At 42.8% G+C, this 17,500-nt stretch overlaps 1 protein-coding gene across 4 annotated transcripts in view; it reads left to right on the top strand.

The window, feature by feature from the left end:
• The window catches only part of FBXW7 (F-box and WD repeat domain containing 7), a 597,271-nt gene that overhangs the window by 123,268 nt on the left and 456,503 nt on the right, over positions 1 to 17,500 (top strand). For 3 of the 4 annotated variants that reach the window (XM_085898583.1, XM_085898582.1, XM_085898584.1), the window contains exon 2: positions 11,219 to 11,842. The exons of the other annotated variant lie outside the window; for it this stretch is intronic. In XM_085898583.1, coding sequence (XP_085754709.1) covers positions 11,219 to 11,842 — 624 coding nt within the window. The remainder of the gene's footprint in view (positions 1 to 11,218; positions 11,843 to 17,500) is intronic. 4 annotated transcript variants of the gene reach the window in all.

The following is a 17,500-nucleotide window of genomic DNA, read 5'->3' as shown; positions in this document are numbered from 1 at the left end:
CCAGGGTTGCGACACAAGAGGCGACCTGTCCGCACTCTAACTCTCAAAGTTTTCAACTTTCACGTTTCATATTTGGTACATAGGTACAGACTGTGGAGACGGTGTGTCGCGACATGCCTTCGTCATCTAAAGTGGTTGTCATGGCAACCATGATGCTGTTTTCCATGTCGTAGCACAATTCTGTATATACCTTCTTGTTCGGGTGTATATTGTGCTCACTTGCACTCTTGTTACTGATTACAATATACAAATACATATATTGCTTTAAAATTATTTTGATAAGACTTCACTGCAATGCTTTAAAAAAAAATTATTCGACTAGTCTTTTAAAAACGATAAATGTATAAACAGGCGAGCATTGGGTGGCTTTGACACCAACTCTGGTTTATTTTTGGTTGGAAGCATCTTTTTCTTCTTTAAAAAAATGTTATCCCAACTGGCCCAATTTTTTTTAATTAAATATATATATATATATATATATATATATATATATATATATATATATATATATATATATATATATATATATATATATATATATGTTTTACGCCGGATGCCCTTCCTGACGCAACCCCGGTCGCCTCTTACGACGCAGGGATATTTAAATTACATATATATATATATATATATATATTTTTTAAAAAGACCCATCCACATCTCTCATCTGTGAATGGAGAGAATAGCAAATCAGATCTCACATATTCAGCTAAACCTAGATGGCAAGGATTATATAAATATACTGATACCTCCCATGCTCTTCAAGCCAAAGAAGCTGCATAAAGCAACCAATGAGGCCTACGTGAGGAAAGCGCTTTTCTGCTTCAAACCCCTCCCAGAGTTTCTCCAGAGCAATAAAGACGTTCACAAATAGTACATACATGATAATCCCAATGCACAGTCCTCAGCTGCCAGACCGGTTTCATCACTATTTGGCGAATCATCAGTGACAATGCATACCAATGAGGCTCCCAAGCAACTACCACGTGGAAATGTCAAAAGCAGTCAATGCATCTGCACTACTATGTGTGTGTGTGTGTGTGTGTGTGTGTGTGTGTGTGTGTGTGTGTGTGTGTGTGTGTGTGTGTGTGTGTGTGTGTGTGTGTGTGTGTGTGTGTGTGTGTGTGTGTGTGTGTGTGTGTGGTGTGTTTGATTGGTATCCTGCACTACTAAGTGTGTGTGTGGTGTGTGTTTGATATGTATTTGTGGTCTCAAAGTATCCACCTTCATGTCAGTAAGGGGTCACGATTCATGGACCAAGCTGTAAAGTTTTCTGCTGAAGGCTCTCTTCAGGATCGTTGCTGAGCGCCGGACAGCTTCTAACTGTAGTTCGTTTATAATAATATTCCCAGGGATGGTTTTTGCTCACCTGTAAAGTAGTTCTGGGGAGCTTATGGAATGGCACATTATCAGTCCGTCCGTCCGTCCACAAATACTTGCAACTTCTCAGAAACTACCCATAGGATTTCAATAAAATTTGACCACAACCTTCATCACCCGTGATGGCATTAAAAAAAAATAACTGGAAGGGCACTTGGAAGAGCGCATACCTCTGCTCCGTAATGCGTGATCCATGAGAACATATCGGGCCCAATGCATTTTTGAAACATCACGCTATACGGTACTATATCCATTTTTTGGTCCTATCTCGCAATGGTGAAGAATCACTTTAAAAATTAAATAATTCTCGTATCCAGATCCGCATTCGGATCTCCACCAAAATCAAATAAATTCTTCCTTGTTTTTCTTCCAATTCTTCCAATTCAAAATCGAGAGAATTTGTTCTTGCCACACACCCAACCTGTCCACCAAGTTTCGCCCGAGTCCGTGCACAACTTTTTGAGATCGTGCTAAATATCGTTTTTCGCCCAATCTTTCAATGGTGAAGAATCACTTAAATAATTATAGTATCCGGATCTTCCCCAAAATCTAACCTGTTCGTCCTTGTCACACACCAATCTGTCCACAAAATTTTATCCATATCGTCCACAACTTTTTGAGATATCCTACACGCAAACGAACAAACAGAGGGTTGAAAACATAACCTCCTTCACCTGTGGTGGCAGAGGTAAAATGGAATCAAGAAAATGAACATTGATAATTTCAACTGGTAGAAGAACAAAATTAGTTTCATTTTCATCAATAACAATAAACTATAGCAACAGATGTGAGTGTGGTAAACCACTTCAATCGCGACCATTTACAAACAAACAACAAACTTCTTGAATTGTCGTATTATAAATATTGTCCATGTTCCTAAATGATTTCACCAAGTTAGGATATATATTTGTTTATATTTGAAATTGGTCAAAATTCAAATGACTTATCGGGTTTAATTAGCAGTCATTAAAGTGGATTTTTTGGGAGGGGGTGGGGGGGGACACTATAATCAAAGGTGTAGGCAGAAGGCTTCCATTAAATACAAAACAACAGGATTAGATTCCGACACTCATCAGTCTCGAGGAAGAAACAGAGACGAGTTAAGAAAACTTGGCGGGCCAAAAGGGAACATGGAAAGGTGAGGGCCAAGAATATTAAACATAACAGCAAGACATTCTTTTAAGAAAGGGCTAAGAGGAGTGTGGACCCATTTGAGGAATAGCACATGAGAATTGGTGGATGATGAAGGTGAGATGGCAGGATTATTAAGTAGTGTTTTTCTTTCGACATTTACACGGGAACAGTTCGGGGAACTTCCAATAGTTGAGGGTATCTATCTAAGGGGTGAGCAAGGGCTTTTAGAAGAGATCCAAGTGGGAGTAGAAGAATCGAAGAAAATGCTCAAATTAAGCGATGATAGAGCTTTAGGCCCAGATAATATGCATCCCAGGGTTTTGAGGGAGGTGGCTGAGCAGACAAGCGGGATGTAAACAGATATCTTTAACAGCTCGTTAGAGCCAGGACGGGTATCGGAGGATTTGAGAGGAGCAAATGCAACGCTGTTGTTTTATAAAGAATCCAGAGAAAAATTGGGGAATGATAAACCTATTAACTTGACTTCAGTTGTGGGAAAGGTGTTGGAGACATTAATTAATGGATCGTTCACCATTTGAATAAATACAAACTGAGGAAAGGGAGTTAGCATGGATTTATGAAAGGGAGATCATGATAACACATTTATTGGAGTTAGTTCTGTGAAGTAGTTTCTGATTGGTTGATGAGGCAAGCGCAGTGGACTTGGTACATCTTGACTTTCAGAATATATTTGGTAAGGTGCCACATAGGAGGTTATTGGCCAAGGTGAGTGCTTGTCGAGTAGCTAACTGGATTGAAAACTGCTTAAGTGTTCAGAAGGAGAGTGGTTGTGAGTGGAAGGTTATTTAGCTGGGAGGATTAAGTTGTGGGGTACTTCAGAGATTTATATTGTAGTTGATTGTGTACTTTATTGTCTGTCTCTCGGTCTCTCTGTCTCTCTGTCTCTCTGTCTCTCTCTCGGTCTCTCTCTCTCCCCACCCCTAATGTATGTAGAATACTCTGCACAGAGAGTCTGTGCCACCGAAGCAGCTTCCTGAGCAAGTGTTATGTTGAGTGGTTTGCCATTGCCTTCCCAGCAGTAGTTCAGGCAGGAATTTGGAATTTGGCCAGTGTGCCAGCGATAGCTCACTTTCTGTTCGTGAATGACACTGGGAATTTTAAAGTCCACCAACTTATGCTGGCAGATGGGATACCCAGTTTCACGTCCATCCGAGGGATGGCACACACATTGACAACTGACTGCCTGTGAAACATCGGGATGACAGTTTATATCTCGGCTGGGGTTTGAACCTCGGCTCGACAGAATTCCTCTGTCATCCTGCCAGCCCCACATTATCGATAAGCACGAGCTGATTCTAAATCACACTCGATTGGCCGAAATTCCACTCATCACTAAGTTGTCTCATCAGGAGCCTATGTTCAAATATCGATCCAAACACCAATTTGTTTTGAATGTTGTACGCATTTTATAGGTGAACCAATGGCACGCATTTACCTTGGAGGCGACGGATTGAAATCGTGCTCCTGATACCAGTTGTCACATGCATGGAGCTATCTATGATTGTAGTGAGGAACACACTTTGTATGAAAAACGTGTGTGTGCGTGCACGCGCACTCACCATCAGGGCTTTGCCGACAGCTGGTCACCTGTCCCCACCCGATTCCATATCTGATACAAAACATTACCATTCTTCCTGCTGTTAATGTGCATCATTTGGAATGCTGCCAGAATTGCAGAACACCTCTGTCATTAATATTCTGAAAAGGCCGTGAACTTGGTTGTTGGTGTGATGTTTTATAAATGTCTTGTTAAGTCTATAAACTGCATGTCAATTGAGTTTGGGTTGCATTTTGCAAAGTGATGTTAAGCTTGACCATGACAGTCTGTGCATTTGGGAAGAAAAATCTTTCAAATTTTTTTTTCATTATTATCTTGCCAAAACGAAGTTTTTGCAAGATATGTTAGTCAGCATATATATATATATATATATATATATATATATATATATATATATATATATATATATATATATATATATATATATATATATATATATATATTTGTTTGTCTGTAACCACATATAAAAAATTCTGCAGAGCACAGTTATCATTGGAAATTTTTGTAACTTCGCATATCAGAGGCCTATAGAGGTCCCTTTCAGCGCACAAAATTTTGAAGGTCAAGGTCAAAGGTCAAGGCCACTGTCGCAAATCAGGGGAGTCGACGAAACCCTTATTTTTTGAGTAATTTTGATCGGATCGTCTTCAAACTTCATGGGAATATAGTTCATGGTCTGGCGCTCAGCTGATTAATTTTTGGTGGCGATTGGCCTTGACCTTCATATGTTTTTTTTTTTGTCTGTAATCACGTATAAATCACTCTGCAGAGCACAGTTATCATTGGACATTTTTGTAACTTCGCATATCAGAGTCCTATAGAGGTCCCTTTCAGCACATAAAATTTTGAAGGTCAAGGTCAAAGGTCAAGGTCACTTTGTCACAAATCAGGGGAGTCGACGAAACCCTTATTTTTTGAGTTTTAATCGAATCGTCTCCAAACTTTATGGGAATGTAGTATATGGTCTGGCGCTCAGCTGATTAGTTTTTGGTGGCGATTGGCCTTGACCTTCATGGTTAGCGCCTCAGGTCAAATTTTCAAGTTTTAGGAACCATATCGTGTAGTACCTCAAATTGAACACCTCGATGAGTGCTTTCTTAATATGTCAAGCTTGAGACATTATGATGTCATTTGGTGACGTTATGAGGCAAACACATTTTTCATGGTTACTCTGTAGAACGATTCTCATCGGAATCTCTCGTAGGCAGATATTCCTCAAGGAGTCGCTCCTGGTGGATAGCAGCTCCGTTCACCTCAGTGTGACCTTAAAGAAGTCACACGTGGTCACCTTTTGGCAAGATACGGGTCACCCTGCGGGTGACATTGGTTTATTTTAAATATCAAGACACCCCAATAAAGGCACCATTAGGATGTAATTCTGCTGGTTCTTGAACCATTCCCAAGTGCCAGTGAGCTCGGTGCTGGTGAAATTTGCCTTGTACATCAGTGCAGCTTATAAGGTTTTGGGCAGCTGTCATTGCACCACTTCCAAGGTGTGAACCCACTAACAAATGAGCTTTGTTTGTGTCATCTCAGTGAGGCAATAAGAAAGCATGAAATACATTTTAAATCTTGTGCATCAGTTCATTTTCACCATTGTTGCTGTGCTGGTTTGTTTTGATATATATGTATATATAAATACATTTATTTCCCAACAAACAAGTTATTGTAGTGGGAGCCAGGGAGGGGTTCCAAATGCTTTTTCAAGATTTTTTTTTTTTTATACAAAGTCAAGGCTCGTGGAAGAGCTAGAACACAGAATGAATCGGAACGCTACTGTACAAAAGGTCAGTGGGAAAAGGGAGTGTAAATGCAATCGGTCGAGTTAAGGGACAAAATAGTGGGAGATTTGGACAAATAATGGATGTGGAGAGGAATGAGGGGTACAGGAGGATGCATGGGGTGGACAAGATGGAGACAGAAGCAAACTCTCAGGAAAGACGAACTGGAAATTTGGAAAGAGGACTTGGTTGTGTTGTTGTACCGATTCATTGTACCCTGATGCATACGACGAATGTGCAGAAATAATTGGCATTTGGTACGGAGTCGCAGTGAACGCGATTGTTGCGAAGGGGCGTTCGAGAGGGAGTAGGGAAGGATCATGCGGCAAAATTGATGCAGTCGCAAGATATAATGTTTAGTTGATGGATTGATTGCAGCAAGGAAAGCAAGGTTAGGGTGATGATTAATGTTGCAGAGGACAAAATGAAAAGTGGGTCCCTGCTACGGACCCTGGGAGCAGGTGGTTCCCTTGAAGGGTTGTGGTGTTGTCCTCGGGAAAGGGGGAGAGGGGGGGGGGCGTTAGTGTGTCAAACTGTTGAATATTTTTTTGAACATAATATTGCATTTGAAGAGGGGGAAAGAATGCAGGAGGTCTCGAGGTAAAATTGGGAAAGAATTGGATTTTTTTCAATGACATTCATGAAGAACGCTGACATGCAACTTACGTTTCAGCAAATTAATTGCCCCCCCCCCCCAGCCCAACTTCTCAAAATTAACTTGTAACTTCGCTTCATAAATTTAGCACTTTCTTGACATGTAAGATTCCTTCTTCTTCAATAGCCCCAATTTTTGCCACCTTTTGAGGTTGGCAGGGGAACATTATTCATCCAAGGCTTTCACGGCCCAGATGTACAGGCCCGACATTGGCCTGGATGTGGCAGGAATTTCTAGATTTGTAAAGTTGCCGGTGATGACTTTACTACTCCACGAAAGACACTGCAGTGCGGGATCTTTAAAAGTCTGGTGGAAAGGTCTTCTGGCTTTAACATCCTTCCGATGGATGGCACGCACATGGATTCCTCGCCCTGCACGCAAAACACCGGGATGACATTTTATAGCTGTGTCGAGATTTTATCTGAGGATAAAGCTCAAAGGCGAGTGTGCATACCCAGTGAGGCTATTGTTCGATCCCTTTTCTGACATCTCTGAAATATAGAGCAATTGCGCATTTTCTGCTGCATCTCTACTGGATGTTGGATGTACAGTATGTTCGCCGTTCTTCCAAAAAAACATTTTTTAAGTGTAGCTATTTTGTCAGCACAAAGGTTCGACAGATTGAGACCCAGCTTGTACACCTGTGTCCACGCAATTACCTTTGGCCTGAGTTGTTCCTTCCTTGCACTAAGGCTCGTTTCACTCTGCCATGTCCTCCCAGACTCACAACGGACACTCTATCCATTCCCCCACAAAGGATTGCTGCACGTAAATGCCTTATGAATTGTGTACAACATGCATCCATGCCGTGGCTTAAATAATAATATCCGATAGATGCCCAAAGAATCGGGCCTCCCAGGATTCCTAATGGGCTTTTATTGTGCAGTCTAAATGGGGGGGGGGGGGGCAAAGAGGGATAAGAAACCCATAATTTGTTTCCTTTGTTTTGCGGCAGTGGAATGCACTCTGTTTAGTCGCACCTGAAAAACAGGCCGGCTCTTGCTGAATTGAAGACGTGCTTTTATTTCCAACTTGGGCAGGCCATATCGGCTTGCTTTGTTGCCATCTTGCAATTGAAAGAGTTCCATGTTAATTATGCGTTGCCTGTCGGAGGAGAATTTTTTTTTTTGTGGTTTAATGGTAGCACATCATCCTTTTGTTGTGCATGCTGTAGATTCCAGGAACAAACTGCGCTTCCCCTTTCTTTTGAAAACGACGCAACACAGCAAGCCCCGGGTGGTGTCGGATTGACGCAAATGATTGACCTTTGCACGATGAGATAATTTGCCATATCGGTGTCACTCAGAGGCTGCACATTAATTTATTTGTGGATATTGAGCTGCTCCTTGTTGCTGTGAGATATTTTGTCTTCCAAATCATGGGAATTGAGCTTGTGTCATGCGTCATCGACGTGTAATTTATGAAACGTTCCATCCCTTTAATCCTGCCTTATTTACAGCAAACTATCTGCCCCGTTCTATTTCTGCATTGTTGTGCTTCAGTCATGTTTTAACGGCTACATTACTCGAGCAGCGAAATCGTACGTTTGAATTGAATCGCATGAAACGACGGTGATTATTATCCCCTCGCTTTTTGAAAAAAATGGGGGACATTGTAATCAGCTTCTTCTGTGCCTATCTCTTTCCGTCTGTCTGTCTGTCTGTCTGTCTGTCCATCCGTCACACGATCTCCTCCTAAGTGGTTGAACAGAAATTCACCAAACTTGGTAGTTTAGATCACCACATGGCACAAAAGTGCAAGAGTAGCTCCATTTTTAGGCCCATAACTCAGCTTCATTTTGAGAGATTCCAATTGTCTTGAAGGCCTTGGATTTCACGGCGTCAAGCTGAACAAAGTGTGAGGCAGGAAAGCCAGCCCAGAGAGGAGGGCAGTTCTTCATTGAGCTGTGGTTGAAAGCCTTTCAGGTGAGCTCAGGTGTGCCAATGAACGACCTTGCATATGACTGAGGATGCCCAGTTGGCGTCTGGCTTTGGAGGCCAACTTTGAAATGTGGCTTTCCCAGGACAGATCATGGCTGAGATTTCACTCAAGCCAGATCATTTCCCAACCGAGGAGGTTGTTGAGAGTCATTGGGAGGGTTTCCGGAATGCTCCTTTCGAGGAGGGGGGGGCGGGGGGAGAGGGAGGGGAGAGAGATAGAGATATAGTTCTCAGGATTGAAATATATGTTCAAGTGTTTAATTTGTTTGTGATTTTGTCGAGGTCTGAGGAGAGGGAAGAGGCTGCTGCCTTTCTTTCATGAAAAGTGTAGAGACGTCAGCAAAGAGATAGAGGATTTTGCAGTCAGAGAGGTCATTGATTTAGATTGAGAACAAGATGGGGCTGAGAACACTACCTTGTGGTACTGCAGCCTTGACAAGGAGAGGAGAATAAAGGGTTTCGTTGAGACCCACATGTTGTTTATGAGAGTGGAGGAAGTCAGTAATCCAAGAACTCATGAAGTTTGCCTTGGATTCCATTGGCAGACAGTTTGGAGAGCAAGGTTGGATGCCACTGTATCAAAACCTTGAAATATGTCCAGAGAGACGGCGCTGATCCCATGTCTGATATGGAAGGCTTCCATCCATTGTTGGGATGGTGGAAGCAGTGTGGTCATCTTCATCCTGATGAAGCAGCACATGTATGTATGGATGGATGGAAGGAAGCAGAAGAATGTCTAAGGTAGAGTGACCAGGTCTGAATCCAAATCGATGATCAGAGATGAGGTTGTTGGAGAAAAGGAATGATTTCATATCAACTGCGATGATGGATTCCATGACATTGCTGATGATTGGAAGGAAGCTAATTGGTCTGTAATTAAGAGGATCTGTTTTTGCACATTTTTACCTCCACCACCGAAGGTGAAGGAGGTTGTTTTCAGCCCTTTCTGTCTGTCTGTTTGTCTGCCTTTCTGTCTGTCTGTCTTTGTGTGCAGGATATCTCAAAAAGTTGTGGACGGATCCAGATTAAATCTGGTGGGCAGGTTGGGTTTGTGACAAGGACGAACTGATTAGATTTTTGTGAAGATCCGGATCGGGATACCAGAATTTTTAAGTGATTCTTCACCATTGAGAGATGGGGCCAAAAACGATTTCTAGCATGATATGTCAAAAGGTTGTGGACTTATTTGGGCGAAACTTTGTGGATAGGTTGGGTATGTGACGAGGAAGAAAGGATTCAATTTTGGTGAAGATCCTAATCCTGATCTGGATATGAGAATTATTTGATTAAAAAAAATGTACTTGGCCCGATATGTTCTCGTGGATCAGGCATCGCGGGGCGGAGGTGTGCGCTCGATCGAGTGCCCTTCTAGTTTATGTTATGCAGTGGTGATGGCAGATTTCCTAGCTGCAGGCAAATGACAGGGTGAGAAGAGCAGAAAGAGAGAGAGGAAGTACAAGAGCAGCAGAGCAGCTTTTAAGGACACAATGCTGTCAGAGTCCAAGGTTGAAATAACATTTTCCACCTTCTCAGGTGCAAAAGACGCAGATTCCAGGAGCCGTTAGGTACAACAGGGAAGAATGGATGCCGAGAGTGAAATGAACACAAGATTTGGAAGCAAACACAGAATGGAGGCATTCAGCGTTCTCACGAGCAGAGTCGGCGATGGTGCCATTTGAAGAGAGGGAAGGGATTGAAGGGGAGCAAACACCAGAGACCCACTTAACAAGACACCACCAGGTTTTAGAGGGGGGAGACAAGTTTGAAAGTTTATTCTTGAGGTTGACCAGGTGTTGTTTTCTGGTTCTCCTGAGAATTGACAGACACTTATTGCAGACTTTTTTTTTGAATGCACTGAGATTGACCAGTCGGATTTGCCTTCCAGGAAGAGAAGGTAAGTCGTTTAAGAGCAACTGTTTCAGCACAGGATTCAGTGTATAATGGGTGGGAATAAGGATAGGATGATTGAAGACCGGATGGGATGAATCTGTCCACAAGAAAGAGCAGATTCCTGTGGAAAATATTTCAGGCTGCACGACCCATCCAGGATTGTAACTCGAGCCAAATAAACTTTGGCAGAATTGACACCGTACAGAGCATGGTGTACAAGAAGGAATAATGAGTTTGCATTACTCATGTTATATACTTTGTTGTGAACTGTTGGTTATGATTGTGTGTGTGTGTGTGTGTGTGTGTGTGTGTGTGTGTGTGTGTGTGTGTGTGTGTGTGTGTGTGTGTGTGTGTGTGTGTGTGTGTGTGTGCGTGTGTGTGTGTGTGTGTGTGTGTGTGTGTAAATACTAGCCGAAACCCCGTCAAAGACTGGGCACAAAATTGGTCCTTCAGTATTAATTTTGATTATCTGTCGAATGGCGTTGGTCCCGTCTCGATCGGATGAAATGGAGAAATTGAAGTTACCCGGTGACCTTGACCCCTTGACCCCGTGACCTTTGACCTTGAACTTGACCCCCCCCCCACCCCCCCCATGTCCGTTCTCATGTCCCAAGGATCACTCATGCCAAGTTTCATCTCATTCCATCCAACGGTTCGGCCGCCTATAAAGGACGAACAAACACACACACATACATACATACAAACATATTCTATTTTTTTAGTATAGTTGATATATACACATATGGATTGTGACAGAGGATCATTAATTTATTTATATTTTGTGGAATTATAAATTTTCATCAGTCAAAGCTTGATGTTATTTTGTACGTGAGTGGACCATCAACCAATCTGTCTCCCACAGGAGATCGGTGGGTTTGAGTCGGTGGAAGAGCTTGCAAGGGTGCGAGGGATTGGTGCTTGGGTGCAGGAGATGAACCATGAGGTGCTGACTTGCAGATCCAGCAGTGGGGCAGGCCCTGCTCCAGGTACAGAGCGACGGCGCCGTGCTAATGGTTTGCCCCGAAGACGAAGGGACGAGGTGACAGGTCGTTTGCAAGTTGAGGAAGAAGAAGATGAAGAAGAAGATGAAAATGGAGAGGAGCCAGATGAAGAAGAGGGAGAGGAAGATTATCAAGGGGATGCTGCAGTGGAGGACCAGCAAGAAGAAGGTGAAGGAGATGGACTTGAAGAGGCAGGTGAGCACTATGATGGTGAGCACAATCAAGTTGTCGATGACAATGTGGCAAGAGAGCAAAACAACTTCAAGCCAGTTCCAGGACCAGCCGTTTTTGGCCATGCAAGTGCAATATATGATGGTGATGAGATGATGGAAGATGAAGATGATGATGAGGGAGATGATGAGGAGGAGGAAGAAGGAGGATCGGCGGAGAGTGACGAGGGGACCGAAGCTGTGATGTCATATGGAAGAGAGAGTGCGTCCTCGGGCATCACCTTCAAACAGGCCTTGGCCCACGTGCGGCAACAGGCGAGTCAAAATGTTTGGATAATTTTATTGTCAATCGATCCTTTTCTGATCATCGCAATGTTCATCCATTGTGCTATTACCATGTGTTTGGCATTGTTACTTAGCTGTGATCTCTGTAATCATCCTTCAGACTGCAGCTGTGGTAGAGTTAGTTGGTTTATCAGTTGTGTGTTCATGAATTTTGGTGGAGCATTGGATTTTTTTTGATGACAATTGATGCTGAACTACCTTTGTTATTCTGGAAATGCACTATCTGAATGGAGATTTCATCTATCACTTTATGCATTGAGCTTGCCATTGAAGCACACGCACTTGCACAGGCACACATTTGTATTTAAACTCTGCGTTGGTTCCTTCTGTAAATGTTCAACCTGAGTAAAGTTAACTATACTGGTGCGTGCAGGCAACAACTCTCACTTGAAACAAATTGCAAATCTTTCACTCATTAGTTATAATATTCACCATTTCTTGAGACGATCTGCACATTATTTGAAAATTGTTGAAGAAGAGATAGATGCTGGGCTGTTTAAAGTGACTGTAAGTGTTTTCACCTGTGCTCTGAAGCATACATTCCGTGACCACAACGAGCCAAAGACAATCTTGGGATGCAAAGAGGGTTATACCATCATTGCTGGATCATAAGTATCCATCATATCACCTTCAAACACTTGTATCAGATGATGTAAAAAGGAGTGGAGATGTTGGTTGTTCTGTCAAAAAGCACTTGTGGAGAAGTGGAGAGGACTGATGAGCAAGACCAGGGTAGAATCGATAAAACACTGGAACGTCGTCAAACACTTCCTGCAGCAAGCAAGTAGTGTACGCTGAGAGAGTCTGCTGTCGTGCGGATCCATTGACAAGGAGGGCTTTGTGTTTTATGGTGGATTGGACAGCAAAATGGGATGCAGCAGCACCACTCCACAGCAGAGAGCCATGTCATACCATTTTGGATGAAGGCTGCTTTGTTCACCATTGCAAGTTGAGTATAGCAAAGGAATGGCTTTGTCCTGTGGATAATTCTGTACCAGTGATTTGTTTTTATGTAGGGACACGTTGAGAATATGGGTCTTTCTTGCATTAACAGACATGTTCCAAGTCAATTGGCCACTAATTTTTTTTTTTCTACACCACGTCGAGGCGCGTGTAAGCTTGTACACAGAAACGTATAACAAAGCAGGAGACGAGGGGCAGGAGAGGGAAGCACAAAATAGTGGGGAACAAAGACAATAGGATATCTGTGGAAGGGAGAGTGATGGGGTGGGGTACATGGAGTGAACAAGATGGTCCTACGGGGACTTTCAGGAAGGAAAACAGGGAATTTGAAGGAGGTGGGTTTGGGGTGGATTGACGGGGTTAGTAAAGATCAAGATTTTGGATGGGGGAAGATATGAGATGGTGATGAACAGCTGTTTTGAAGACCTGGAGAGAGGAGTAGGATTGAAGAGGGTGTGAGAATTTGTTCCAGAGGTGGGAATGAAAGAGTGGAGGTGAGCAGTGATTCTTGATTTTGACCGTTTCACCAGAAGGGGTTTTTTGGCAGATCTTAAGTGCCTTGCGGAAATATAGGGGGGTCAGATCACGGACAGAGTGGGGGGGGAGGGGGGCAAGGCCAGAGTGGAGACTGTATAAGACAAAGACCACCAACCTTCCTGTGGTGAGAGACAGATAGAGACAGAGACAGACAGACACAAAGATTCTGCTTCATCGCAGGAGATACCCCAATGACCCGAAAAGCCTTGGTTTCCACAGTGTGAAGTCGTGCTTGGGGTGAGGCAGGAGCACCACCCCAGAGGGGGGAGCCATACTCCATCGGACTGCATCAAAGCTTTGTAAGCATTTGGAAGCTCAGGTGTGCTCAGGAGGGACCTTGCACGATGTAGGATGCCCAGTTGGCGACTGGCTTTGGAGGCAAGCTTGGAGATGTGCTTTTCCCAGGCAAGATTGTGGCAGATAGTGAGACCCAAAAGTTTAAATGAAAGGACTTCTTCAAGAGGATTGTTGAGGAAGTATATGGGGGGGGGAGGGAGGTTCCAGATGGTCCTTTCAGAGAGACATAGTGAGAGTGTGAGATTTTTTTAGGATTGGAAGACATTCCAAGTGTTTGACCAGCTTGTGATTTTATCCAGGTCCGCAGATAGGGAAGAGGCTGCTGCCTGCTGATCAGAGGGATGAGAGATGGTACAGCAGAGGGTGGAGTCATCAGCAAAAAGAGATAAAGAGGATTTTCCAGAGAATCTGAGAGATCATTGATGAGATCAAGTTCCTTAACATCGGCAAACAAGATGGTACCACCACAGCCTGCATGGTGTATGGGTGAGGAACTCACCTGCACAATTGTCTACATAGAGCTACAGTCGATTCTCCATTTATCAAGAGCAGTGTTTCAAGAACAGGATTTGTCCCCGAATACAACCTTGAGGGACACTGGCCGGTTGAGATTGAATCATATAATTTATGTATTACATTTACCTCCGCCAGTGAAGATGGACGGAGGTTATGTTTTCACCCCTGTCTGTTTGTCTCTCTGTCTTGTCTGTTTGTGAGCAGGACATCTCAAAAAGTTGTGGATGGATTTGGCCGAAACTTGGTGGGGAGGTTGGTTGTGTGCCGACTAATTCGATTTTATTTGAAGATCCAAATCAGGATACAATAATTTTTTTTTTAATGTGATTCTTCACTATTGAGAGATTGGGCCAAAAACGATATATAGCACGATTTCTCAAAAAGTTGTGGACGAGTTATGACGAAGCTTGATGAATGACTTGGTTAGGTGATTAAAAACAAGCCGATTAGATTTTGATTCGGGTCCGGATCCAGGTCTGGCCTACCATTGGGATCCAAAACGTAAACTGCTCAGCCTGACAAAGATATGCAGTCCTACCGTGTGCCGTTTTCGTATTTTTCTGTTCCACATTGCATTTTCATCATTGCATGTTCATGTAAAATTATTTGATTTATTAATGGTATTAAAAGAAACTAGCGATACCTGTGCACATGCAACTTTAGGCAACTTTGGGTTGAACTTTGTAGTGTAAAATTTTTATTTCCCACCCCCCCCCCCCACATTAAATATCTTTAATCATGTGCTCTCACGCAATGGGTGAAATGATTTTGATGTGGTTCATGATACTTTACTTTACTTTGATTTGGCAGTAGATTGTGCTTGTGCATCAAGCTATTGTATGAGAGACCAGCGAGGGGTCATGCTTACCCTTCTTTCAAATACCTGTTTGTGAAATCCCAAAGGGAATTTTTCCTTGCAGTTGGATGGCACAGAGTTGGTGGCCTTTATATTTAGTTGTGCCTCATTTCCTATCCTTGTTCCCTATTTTGTGTTCTGCGCGTCCAACGATGGTTCGCTTTTGGAAATCTGACAAAGCATGTCCATGTTTTGTGAAACACTCTTCTGAATAATAATTGAGTTTCATTCGGCGATCGGAAGGTACGATAGATTTATTATCACTTTTGTGGGTAACCAGCGAGATCCGCCCTCTCCCCTTCCTCCTTGTTCATATTTATCTTCCTCCCTCCCCACTCTTCTCTTATTCAACGATTCTTTTCACTTTCATTTTAAAGACATTAGCAAGTCAATGCTTCCACTCATTTACAAACGTAAAGTACGGATTGATCACTGCAGCATTAATACAAAATAAAATACAAAACAATGAGGTATGGACGTCATCATTTTTTCTCATATTCTCATATTCACTTTTCATCAAGCTCTTCTTTGTCATTACTTGGACTGAGGAATTTCCAACCAATCCTGTTCCATTGCTCTTCGATCACTTGGTTTATTCCTTTCATTCCACGTGTGACCTTTCCTTGGCAGCTCATTTTATTCTACTTCATATTTGACAGCTAAAGGAAAAAAAAAACCACAACTGGTTTTTCACAACCTGAAGTGACAATTGATAATTTCATTTTGGACGGAAACTCGGAATGTGCATCTTGGTGAAATATTGGGGAAAGCAGTTTGGGGAGGGGGAGGTTAATTCGAAGTTTGTCGAACAAGATATCGTAAGATTGATCTTACTGGCTACTTTATCCTTCGGAGTGTCGAGAATTGTGGCTCTTAACTTTTCCAGTTTTTTATTTTTTATTTTCTATGAGAGGGGTGTGTAAACTGCCAAGAGAGGCAAAGTTGTGCTGACATTTTGAGCAGGAGCCCTTTTGTGGACAAGAGAAAATAATTGTGGCATTGGCCCCTTGGCATTCCATGCGTTGCCATTTGGCACGAGATTAGGACCGTCTTCTCTGGATGTATCTCGGGCATTCAACACAATCTCAAATGCTTCTTTGCTTGCCATGCTCTCTGCCTATGGCATAGAATTATATGTTGCCATCAATGGAAACCTCCCCCACCTCCCTTGACTTCTCCAATGCAGTAGCTTGTGCCCAGTCTTGTTCCTCGTCTATACTGCGTTGGGGACTTGGTGGGGGCAGGGCGTTGAGTAGTCGTGGTGGGGAGATGATTGATGCCTTAGGGTTGGGAGAGGGGGGTGGGGGTGTGTGGGAAGGAGTTGTCAAAATTGCATTTCTAAGGTGTGTGTGTTTGTGTTTGTGTCGTTGGTTGTTCTATAAATTTGCGTGTTTGAGGAGATGGAACAAAGTCCTCCCAGGACTCAAAGTATCCACCTTTGCTTCGGTAAGGGATCACAGTTTATGGACCAAGCAGTTAAATTTTGTTGTTCTGAGAGTTTTGTTCCGAGGGCTCTTTCAGGATAGTCAATGAATCCCGGACTTCCTCCAATTGTAATTGGTTTGTGGTAATATTCCCGGGATGGTTTTCAAAATCTCAGTGAGGTTCTTTATTATTCCTGTTGCTCCAATTATCACCGGTGCTATTCCGATGTTCTTCAGCTTCAAAGATCTCTTGATCTCATTTTTTGATGTCCTTGTATTTGGTCATTTTCTTGATTTCTGCATTATTTAAGCTAAAATTGCTGGGAACTGATATCTTAATCAGCAATGCTGTCTTTTCCTTTTTGTTCCTGAGAACGGTGTCTGCTCGCAAGGCCTTGTTTTCTTTTTCTGTTCTCTGGAACCTTGTTTTCTGTTTCCTGAAACTGGGATGTTGAATTTTTTTTACAGATATGCCAATGAATCACTTTGCGTAGTTTGTTGTGCCGTTGTGTGTAAAGTTGTTTTGATAGTTTTTTGCATCCCGAAAGCAGGTGACTTGTACTTTCTGTTTCTGTCTTGCAGAATATACACTTGTCTGTCTGGCTCAGTCCCGCCATCTTTACCTCTGCCACCGAAGGTGAAGGAGGTTATGTTTTCACCCCTTTATCTGTTTGTTAATTGCCGGAATCCTTCGGATTGCGGAAATTATGTTGGTCGGTTGTGTGCGTCATTCTGTGTGTGTTTGTCTGTGTGTTTGTTTACCCTGTAGCAGCCACACCGTTTCAGCGATAATGACCAAACTGGGTACAGACGTCGGCCATGGTCCAACTTAGACACTTGTCGTTTTTGGTGAATATAGGTCAAAGGTCAAGGGTCAAGGTCACTGAAAAACAGAAATTCTTATTTTTGCAATAACGTCCGCTAAAATGGTCGTATCGACTTCAAACCAAATCCAAAATGTGCATCTTCCAATTCTGCATCCAACCATATGTCTCATTGGGGTGTCACACCAAAACCCTTCTTAGCGGTCAGGGG

This window comes from Eptatretus burgeri, chromosome 10 (assembly GCF_056783735.1).
Source record: "Eptatretus burgeri isolate ZD-2024b chromosome 10, Ebu_testis_v1, whole genome shotgun sequence".
Taxonomy (NCBI): Eukaryota; Metazoa; Chordata; class Myxini; order Myxiniformes; family Myxinidae; genus Eptatretus; species Eptatretus burgeri.
Note: the sequence above shows the minus strand (reverse complement) of the source record. Positions and strands in the feature narration are given on the sequence as shown.